Source organism: Heterodontus francisci, chromosome 20 (genome assembly GCF_036365525.1).
Source record: "Heterodontus francisci isolate sHetFra1 chromosome 20, sHetFra1.hap1, whole genome shotgun sequence".
NCBI lineage: Eukaryota > Metazoa > Chordata > Chondrichthyes > Heterodontiformes > Heterodontidae > Heterodontus > Heterodontus francisci.
In genome coordinates, this window is record NC_090390.1 from 90,525,328 (window position 1) to 90,535,852 (window position 10,525).

General features: G+C 48.8%; 1 protein-coding gene across 1 annotated transcript; it reads left to right on the forward strand.

Annotated features, from left to right (window-relative positions):
• Positions 1–753: 753 nt before the first annotated feature.
• On the forward strand, positions 754–9,423 carry LOC137380989 (alpha-internexin-like). Its single transcript, XM_068053410.1, has 3 exons — positions 754–1,763; positions 6,088–6,212; positions 8,407–9,423. Exons 1-3 carry the CDS (start codon positions 756–758, stop codon positions 8,699–8,701), a joined length of 1,428 nt encoding a protein of 475 aa, XP_067909511.1. The 5' UTR covers positions 754–755; the 3' UTR covers positions 8,702–9,423.
• The last annotated feature ends 1,102 nt before the right edge of the window (positions 9,424–10,525 follow it).

Sequence of the window (10,525 nt, forward strand, 5' to 3'; positions counted from 1 at the left end):
TTCACGCTGTTTCAATCCTGTCTATAATCTTTGCTGTAACGCTGGGCTTGTTTATGAACTGGAAAGTAACAGAGTCGCTGTCCAGTGCTGAAATAAATTTTAACTGATTATCTTCCCAATCAATCTTTACACAGCCTGTTGTAGATCACACTGTCCCGGTTATGTCTCTAATTCCTAATGTAATGTAGCTTCCAGCTACTACTGATTGTTTTCTAACAGTAATCCAAGCACAGCCTGGTCCTGTTGATAATCTCCAATGTGGAACAGTTTGATCTATCGGCCGCTGTCCAGTGCTGAAATGGTCATCCAGTGACCCCCGCTCTCAGGTGCCTCCCTGTTCTGATGCCCAGACACTGCGGCCCCTTTAAACAGGGGGCGGGGCCCGAGCCCGATAATTTATTCTATTTAAATGAGGTTCATTAATATGCATATTTAAGGCCGAGCGTCGGAACTGCGACAAAACGAGTTCATGTGTGCGGGCCTGGGAGGGGGAGCCGGGGACCCGCCAGAACCCCGACCCCAGCTCACCGGCATCGGACACGGTATGAAGTGGCTCCGAGCGGCAGAAGGTGGCAGGTGAGCTGGAGGACCGGGGATCCGGGGCCGGAGATGGAGCCCCGGGGCCGGGTACAGATGCGGGGGAGCCGCCCTCTTTCTTCCCCCCCCCCCCCCTTCCCCGGCAGGTGGAATGGACTCTCCCGCCTCCCCCTATAAAAGCGGGGCTCCGCGCAGGCGCCGCTCAGTCCGCCGCCGCCATGAGCTTCGGGTCGGATGTTTACTCGTCCTCTTACCGCCGGGTGTTCGGGGACAGCTCCCGGCCCGCGGCCCGCTTCAGCAGCCCCTCCGCCTCCTCGTCCCGCAGCTTCAGGTCCCAGTCGGTGCCCCGGGCAAGCGGCCTCCCGCTCGGGCATTACCGGCGCTCGGCCGACCTGGAGCTGCTGCAGAGCTCGGGCCTCGGCAACGAGTTCCGCATCACCCGCACCAACGAGAAGGAGCAGCTGCAGGGCCTGAATGACCGCTTCGCCGTCTACATCGACAAGGTGCGGGGCCTGGAGCAGCAGAACCGGGTCCTGGAGGCCGAGCTGACCGTCCTCCGGCAGCGGCACGCCGAGCCCTCCCGCCTGGCCGAGCTCTACGAGCAGGAGATGCGGGAGCTCCGCGGCCAGGTGGATGAACTGAGCTCGGGGCGCTGCCAGGCCCTGCTGGACCGGGACGGCCTGGAGCAGGAGCTGCACAAGGTGCGCCTGCGGCTGGACGATGAGCTGCGGGTCCGGGAGGAGGCCGAGGCTGCGGCCCGGGCCTACCGGAAGGATGTGGACGGAGCCACCCTGGCCCGGCTGGAGTTGGAGAAGAAGGTGGAGTCGCTGCTGGATGAGCTGGGCTTCGTGCGGAAGCTGCATGAGGAGGAGGTGGCGGAGCTGCGAGGCCTGATCCAGGCCGCCCAGGTCCAGGTGGAGGTGGACCTGGCCAAGCCCGACCTGACCGCCGCCTTGCGGGACATCCGAGCCGAGTACGAGAGCCTGGCGGCCCGCAACACGCAGTCAGCCGAGGACTGGTACAAGACCAAGTTCGCCGACATGACGGAGGCGGCGGCCAAGAGCAGTGAGGTACTGAGGGCCAACCGGGAGGAGCTGAGTGAGTACCGGCGGCAGCTGCAGTCCCGCACCATCGAGGTGGAGGCGGTTCGCGGGACCAACGAGTCTCTGGAGCGGCAGCTGCGGGAGATGGAGGAGCGGCACAGTGCCGAGATCGCCGGCTACCAGGTAAAGGCAGAGCGGGGGGAGAGGGAGGGAGAGAGGGAGAGCCCTGCTTTCAGCACCTCGGACAGCGGCCCAAAGATTCTGCACTGTCACAGGACAGGTACAGTACGGGGTTAGATACAGAGTAAAGCTCCCTCTACACTGTCCCATCAAACACTCCCTGGACAGGTACAGTACGGGGGTTAGATACAGAGTAAAGCTCCCTCTACACTGTCCTCATCAAACACTCCCAGGACAGGTACAGTACGGGGTTAGATACAGAGTAAAGCTCCCTCTACACTGTCCCATCAAACACTCCCTGGACAGGTACAGTACGGGGGTTAGATACAGAGTAAAGCTCCCTCTACACTGTCCTCATCAAACACTCCCAGGACAGGTACAGTACGGGGTTAGATACAGAGTAAAGCTCCCTCTACACTGTCCCATCAAACACTCCCTGGACAGGTACAGTACGGGGTTAGATACAGAGTAAAGCTCCCTCTACACTGTCCTCATCAAACACTCCCAGGACAGGTACAGTACGGGGTTAGACACAGAGTAAAGCTCCCTCTACACTGTCCCATCAAACACTCCCTGGACAGGTACAGTACGGGGTTAGATACAGAGTAAAGCTCCCTCTACACTGTCCTCATCAAACACTCCCAGGACAGGTACAGTACGGGGTTAGACACAGAGTAAAGCTCCCTCTACACTGTCCCATCAAACACTCCCAGGACAGGTACAGTACGGGGTTAGATACAGAGTAAAGCTCCCTCTACACTGTCCCCCATCAAACACTCCCAGGACAGGTACAGTACGGGGTTAGATACAGAGTAAAGCTCCCTCTACACTGTCCCCCATCAAACACTCCCAGGACAGGTACAGTACGGGGTTAGATACAGAGTAAAGCTCCCTCTACACTGTCCCCCATCAAACACTCCCAGGACAGGTACAGTACGGGGTTAGATACAGAGTAAAGCTCCCTCTACACTGTCCCCCATCAAACACTCCCAGGACAGGTACAGTACGGGGTTAGATACAGAGTAAAGCTCCCTCTACACTGTCCCCATCAAACACTCCCAGGACAGGTACAGTACGGGGGTTAGATACAGAGTAAAGCTCCCTCTACACTGTCCCCATCAAACACTCCCCAGGACAGGTACAGCACGGGGTTAGATACAGAGTAAAGCTCCCTCTACACTGTCCCCATCAAACACTCCCCAGGACAGGTACAGCACGGGGTTAGATACAGAGTAAAGCTCCCTCTACACTGTCCCCATCAAACACTCCCAGGACAGGTACAGTACGGGGGTTAGATACAGAGTAAAGCTCCCTCTACACTGTCCTCATCAAACACTCCCAGGACAGGTACAGTACGGGGTTAGATACAGAGTAAAGCTCCCTCTACACTGTCCCCCATCAAACACTCCCAGGACAGGTACAGTACGGGGTTAGATACAGAGTAAAGCTCCCTCTACACTGTCCTCATCAAACACTCCCTGGACAGGTACAGTACGGGGTTAGATACAGAGTAAAGCTCCCTCTACACTGTCCTCATCAAACACTCCCAGGACAGGTACAGTACGGGGTTAGATACAGAGTAAAGCTCCCTCTACACTGTCCTCATCAAACACTCCCTGGACAGGTACAGTACGGGGTTAGATACAGAGTAAAGCTCCCTCTACACTGTCCTCATCAAACACTCCCAGGACAGGTACAGTACGGGGTTAGATACAGAGTAAAGCTCCCTCTACACTGTCCTCATCAAACACTCCCAGGACAGGTACAGCACTGGGGTTAGATACAGAGTAAATCTCCCTCTACACTGTCCCCATCAAACACTCCCTGGACAGGTACAGTACGGGGGTTAGATACAGAGTAAAGCTCCCTCTACACTGTCCTCATCAAACACTCCCTGGACAGGTACAGTACGGGGGTTAGATACAGAGTAAAGCTCCCTCTACACTGTCCTCATCAAACACTCCCAGGACAGGTACAGTACGGGGTTAGATACAGAGTAAAGCTCCCTCTACACTGTCCCCCATCAAACACTCCCAGGACAGGTAGAGTACGGGGTTAGATACAGAGTAAAGCTCCCTCTACACTGTCCTCATCAAACACTCCCTGGACAGGTACAGTACGGGGTTAGATACAGAGTAAAGCTCCCTCTACACTGTCCTCATCAAACACTCCCAGGACAGGTACAGTACGGGGTTAGATACAGAGTAAAGCTCCCTCTACACTGTCCTCATCAAACACTCCCTGGACAGGTACAGTACGGGGTTAGATACAGAGTAAAGCTCCCTCTACACTGTCCTCATCAAACACTCCCAGGACAGGTACAGTACGGGGTTAGATACAGAGTAAAGCTCCCTCTACACTGTCCTCATCAAACACTCCCAGGACAGGTACAGCACTGGGGTTAGATACAGAGTAAATCTCCCTCTACACTGTCCCCATCAAACACTCCCTGGACAGGTACAGTACGGGGGTTAGATACAGAGTAAAGCTCCCTCTACACTGTCCTCATCAAACACTCCCTGGACAGGTACAGTACGGGGGTTAGATACAGAGTAAAGCTCCCTCTACACTGTCCTCATCAAACACTCCCAGGACAGGTACAGTACGGGGTTAGATACAGAGTAAAGCTCCCTCTACACTGTCCCATCAAACACTCCCAGGACAGGTACAGTACGGGGGTTAGATACAGAGTAAAACTCCCTCTACACTGTCCTCATCAAACACTCCCAGGACAGGTACAGTACGGGGTTAGATACAGAGTAAAGCTCCCTCTACACTGTCCCATCAAACACTCCCAGGACAGGTACAGTACGGGGGTTAGATACAGAGTAAAGCTCCCTCTACACTGTCCTCATCAAACACTCCCAGGACAGGTACAGTACGGGGTTAGATACAGAGTAAAGCTCCCTCTACACTGTCCCATCAAACACTCCCAGGACAGGTACAGTACGGGGGTTAGATACAGAGTAAAGCTCCCTCTACACTGTCCCCCATCAAACACTCCCTGGACAGGTACAGTACGGGGGTTAGATACAGAGTAAAGCTCCCTCTACACTGTCCCCATCAAACACTCCCAGGACAGGTACAGCACGGGGTTAGATACAGAGTAAAGCTCCCTCTACACTGTCCCCCATCAAACACTCCCTGGACAGGTACAGTACGGGGGTTAGATACAGAGTAAAGCTCCCTCTACACTGTCCCCCATCAAACACTCCCAGGACAGGTACAGTACGGGGGTTAGATACAGAGTAAAGCTGCCTCTACACTGTTCCCATCAAACACTCCCCAGGACAGGTACAGCACGGGGGAGAAAAAAGATAAAAAAAGAAAAAAAAACTGGGATTGGCTGGAAAAAAAAAACGGGGTCAGATACAGAGTAAAGCTCCCTCTACACTGTTCCCATCAAACACTCTGAGGACTGGTATAGAAAAATAATTGGACTGTTCTTGAACTAGTTATGACTTTATCCTGTTCTGCATCACAATAATGACTGCACTTAAATAGTTTATAAGGACAGTATTTTAAAGTTATATACTTGAGTCTTAATAGTGTTCCTATAATGAATTAATTTAAGCATTGATGGAAGGGCAGGGTTTCAGCTGTGTGAGTTAAAGGTTTTATGAAGACAGAAATTTCACTCCCTTCATTTCCCAACTCTCCATTGTGGACAGGCTGGATTGTAGACTCCAGTAATGGAATAAGTCTTGAAGTGACAGCCTTGAGTTGCCACCAACTGACACTAATTGGAGGTCAGGCGCATGAATTGTTGAAGATTTGCATGGTCTTCATTAGTGAAAATATTTGGAACTTGGCATAACTTGCCATTTGAAATCATTTCTTTGGGTTTTTATGTATTTGGATTACTGGAACTTGAGCAAAATATTTCAATCACCCATTGAGTGCAGTCTGAAGTGTTACAGCTGTGCTGTACCTGCCCTTGTATTGTGAACGATGGGCGATATTTACCTGATGGAGTTGGTAATAGCACTGCTGTTGTGACAGAGGCACCTGCTTTGATTCTTGATCTGAGCAACAGAACAGTTGGGACTTTTATTATTCATTTTTTCTCATCCCTCTGATTTGGAGAGGGAAATTAACCATCTTGTTGGATGTTTACCAGCACATCTTAAAAGTGTGGTTGAGGATGGGATTGGGTTAATGTGAGGCACTTTGCCGACACTTGCTATTAAGTTTCTCCCAAGCATGGGAAAGGTGCCAGAAGATGAGTTCATTCAAGTCCCTGATCAAGGAAAATCATTTTGATGGGGAAAGAGACTTGATCTGAGTGCAGTTTTAACAACCATGTATTTCTGTTTTATTCAATCAGGATGCTATTGGGCAGGTGGAGGATGAACTAAGGAACACTAAGGCTGAGATGGCTCGACACCTGAGGGAGTATCAGGACCTTCTCAATGTGAAAATGGCCTTGGACATAGAGATTGCTGCTTACCGGTAAGAATTTGGCAGTGCCTGGGTTAGTAGCCTGAACTGTAAATCCCTTGTATACTTTGGGACCACTGGGGTAGGGAGGTGAGACACCTCATTGAAATGAGGTACCTGGAATGACCAGTCCTGAGGAGTGGGCTGTAGTGTCACTGGCAGTGGTCTCAACCACATCCTCTGCCTTGTGCCTCTTGCTTTCTGTGGGTACTGAACCCTGCAGGATCTGGATAGTATTTCTTGGATTTTTTTGATTTTAGGCCAAAGAAGTTTAAGAACTTTGTTCTGCTGAATTAAGTACAGTGAGGTATATGCACATGACTGTTACTGCATGGAGGAGTTTGCAAAGAAATAAGTTGGCTGAAACCTCCACAGTCTAACTGAATTATTACTGTAGATATTAAATTGTCAAATGCTTAATCCTGAGTCCAATACCCAACTGTAATTTAATTGTCAATTCTCTTGTTTCCTGTTCTGATTTGTGTCTGGATTTCAGTTCATAAAACACTCGACATAATTGAAAGTGGAGCTGTCTGAATATCTGAAGCCAGCATCTAGCTCCGCTGTGCTTCCTGATATTTGTGTGCTCTGAGTTGAAACTCAGTTCGGCTCAAAATGATTAACTCTGCAGCAGAGCTTCAGAAATTGGATTTGTTCACTCAACATGGAGAATATGCAGCTAAACAAGTCCTTTTTTGCTCCTGCTCTGGTTAGGGTTTGAGAGAGGGGGAGGGAGTGGGTATGGGGAACCATGGGTACAGGATGCATGGGACTTGCCTGGCCTTTGCTACCTTGTCCAAATGATCATTCACGGAGTATACAGTGAGTGTCAGGCTATTTTACTATGGGTGACAAACTCAATTCTGTCCTTGGCTGATATTGATCCAGTCACTGGATTGTGACTGGGAGAGAGTGCCCTGGGAGTTTTCTACCCATGCAATGGGCATAGAACTGAGTACCACCAGTGCTGCTGAGCTGACTGCCAGCTGGTGACCATCCCGTGACTGAGTTACAGCTGAGATCAGGCAGAGTCAGGAGGAGTCAGATGTTACAGGTGCCACCCACACACCCCTATTCCAGGGCACCTGGCCCTCCCATGCCAGTGCATTGAGAATTCCTGAGTGAAATAATTTGGTTTAGAAACCAGTCTGTCTTGGAACAGGGTTAATGAAGTTTTCTGCATTGTCTGGTCTAAATGAGCTGAGCTGCTTGTATTGCCCTTTGGGCACAGGATAAGACACAGCCCTTCTGGCCAGGCATGCAACATGTGCCAACTCACCACCTGCATAAAACCAGGAGGAGGCTATTTAGCCCCTCGAGCATATATCACTGTCAGACCATGGCTGATCTAACTCCATATTCCTGCCTTTGCCCCATCTCCTTAATACCTTTGGCTCACAGATCCATCAATCTCTGATTTAAAGTTAACTATTGATGTAGCATCAACTGCTATTTGTGGAAGAGCATTCAAAATTCAACTACCCTTTGTATGTAGAAATGTTACCAGATTTCACTCGTGAAAGATCTGGCTCTAATTTTTAAACTTATGCCCTATAATTCTAGACTCCCCAACCAGTGGAAATATCTGCAAGTGCACTTTGTGAAAAATGTTGTAAGACTAACAGGAGGGACACCTGAGTTAATCTTAAATGAATTAGTGCATGATGGTGGTTTTGGGGGGGGGGGCGCATCTGTCAGCAGCCATTAATTGAGGACAACTCACCTGTATTTTCTGTTAATTCCCACATTGGTGGATGTAGCTCCCTGTTGAGGGCTCATTGTTTAGGTCCCAGTCAGTGTATCAGATTAGAGCAGTTTATTAAAGCACTTGGTGAGTCCGGCAGTGCCATGTCCATTGGGGCAGCTAGTGTCAGAAATCACCAGTGCAGACACACGGTGGGTGATCCATATTTAATCACCTAGAGTCATTTCAAGAGATGGAGGCTGGGCTTGGAAATTTGGATGAGAGGCTATCTTATGACATTGGGTTTATCTTTTTTAAATCTAGGGGAAATATCATTGCAAAAGGGGAAGAGGAATGTTAGACAATTGCTGGAGGAACAAAGCTTAAACCAAAAGCTCATCCTATTCCCTTCCCTACACTGGTGTATTGGGTCAGTTGCTGCTAGAGAGCAGGAGGGATTGTGGTAACTCATTGAAGCCTCCTTGTTTAAAGTAACATTGGCTGTTTCTTTTTGTCCAACAGGAAGTTACTGGAAGGTGAAGAGACCAGGCTCAGCACCAGTATTATCAACCTTCCACCTACCAACTTGAACCCAGCCCCATTCCAGCCCCGATTGTCCACCAAGACCACCTCCACCATAGTCTCCAAGAAAGAGCAGAAGGAAGAGGGGCCCAAACTGCCATCAAAATCCTCCAAGCAAAAAGCAGAGGCTTATGAGGAGATAATTGAAGAAACCATCGTGTCAACCAAGAAGGTTGAACGAGAGGAGCAGAATACAAGTGGCCAGAAAACAGAATTCGCCAGCCCTCCAAAATAAGTCACGTGGCCTGCGTTTGTCCCCTTCCCTCCACCCGAGGTAGATTAAGACCAACTCAGCTGATAGTAGAATTCCTTACTAGAGCCTCTGAAATGGTCAACAATGGGTGGATTTTTCTGTCCGAAACGCCCTTCTGTAGGGTCCACTCCCCACCCACACCCTGTGTCTAAATCATGCAGTTTAGTGAGTGACCTCATTGGTCCAGTATTTCACAAATATAGAAAGCAACAGTTGTCATTCCTGCAGTGATTTTTGGGCAGGAGGACCAACACCTGCCCCTAAACACCAGAAGGACCAGGGTGAAGGTAATCGTAAGTCCTAGTGAGGGATCCCAAGCACTGGCTCGTGTTTCTCATTATCATAAGCACAGAAGAATTGCTGCTGTCAGTTGGCCTGTCCTGAGTAGTTAATTCTGTCCGTGTCTAGAAATTAGCTGCATGTGTCTCTGTCTGCATGTCCCTCACTCTGCTCATCACCAAGATTCTCACCTTCCACTAGACATTGTTCACAAAGAATCGCCTTAATGAGCCCAGCAGCTGTTGAGATGGAACCTGTCAATGGAATTTGAGATGCTATTTTCAGGAAGCAGAATGAAATGTTAGAATGTTTGTGTAAATGTGAATTTTTAAAGGGTGGAGGGTCTCGTGGCTCTACTGTCAGTAAATGTTTCACTTACATTCCACTGTCTGGATTTGTGTAAATAAACCAAAAACTTAACCTAATTTTTGTTTATCTTGGTGTCCTGAGGTTTGAAAGTTTCAGTATTTTGGATACCAGGGCTGGGTACAAGGAACTGTTTTTGATCACCGTTCAGTTAAGGTCTCTGGTTTCTAATGGTTCAGCAACATGAAGCCAATTGACGGAGCATGTAACTGTTATGCAGTGGGTGAAAAATGTCTCAATATTCTCATTTTTAATGTTTCTTCCACTTTAATCCAATTCTAAAAATGCTAATTGTACAATAAATTGTGTATAAGGAGAATTTGCATTTATATAGCTCCTAACAGGATGTTTCAAGTGGAGTTAATGTTACAATGTAACCAATTTACACTGAGCAAGATCCCACAAACAGCAGTGAGAAATGTCCAGATAAGCTATTTTAGATGAGTGCTGGAAATAGACAGCAGGTCTGGCAGCATCTGGACTGAAACAGTTAGTCAGGTCTAATCTTGCATCAGGGTTCTGATGCAAGGCCACAGACCTGAAATATTAACTTTTTTTATTTCTCCACAGATGCTGCATATTTCCAGCATTTTGTTTCAGATTTCCAGCATCTGCAGTATTTTGCTTTTAAGCTATTAGATGTTGGTTGAGGAACAAATTTCCCATTAAACTGGGAGAACACCCTTGATCTAGTGTCATGGCATTTTTCATGGTCACCTATGGGCAGATGGATTTAATTTTAATGCCCTCTATGACTGCACCTCTGCCTACCCCTTTGCTAGTGCAGTGTCATCCTGGGTTAATAGGTTGAAGTCTGGAGGAGGCTCCATACCTGCATTCCATGTCGAATGGACTTGCCTTGCAGATCGCAGAGAAAGGCACTTGGCAGTCGGACAGTTCCAATTAAGTGTAGCTCTAACAGAATCCCAACGTCACCATGACAGCACCAGCTGTCTGGACAAGCTAATGTCATTGTCTGGAGCACCTTCCTGGGAACCTGTCTGAGTTGTGGAAAAAATCATTCTTGATATTGGGCTTTACTTTCACAAATCTGAACTTGGGTTGCAAATCCTGTTTCAGAGGGTGAAACTGGTCAGTGCAATATTCCATTAATTTTCTGTGATGTTTGACTAATGCTGAACACAGTCTTATTGATTTACT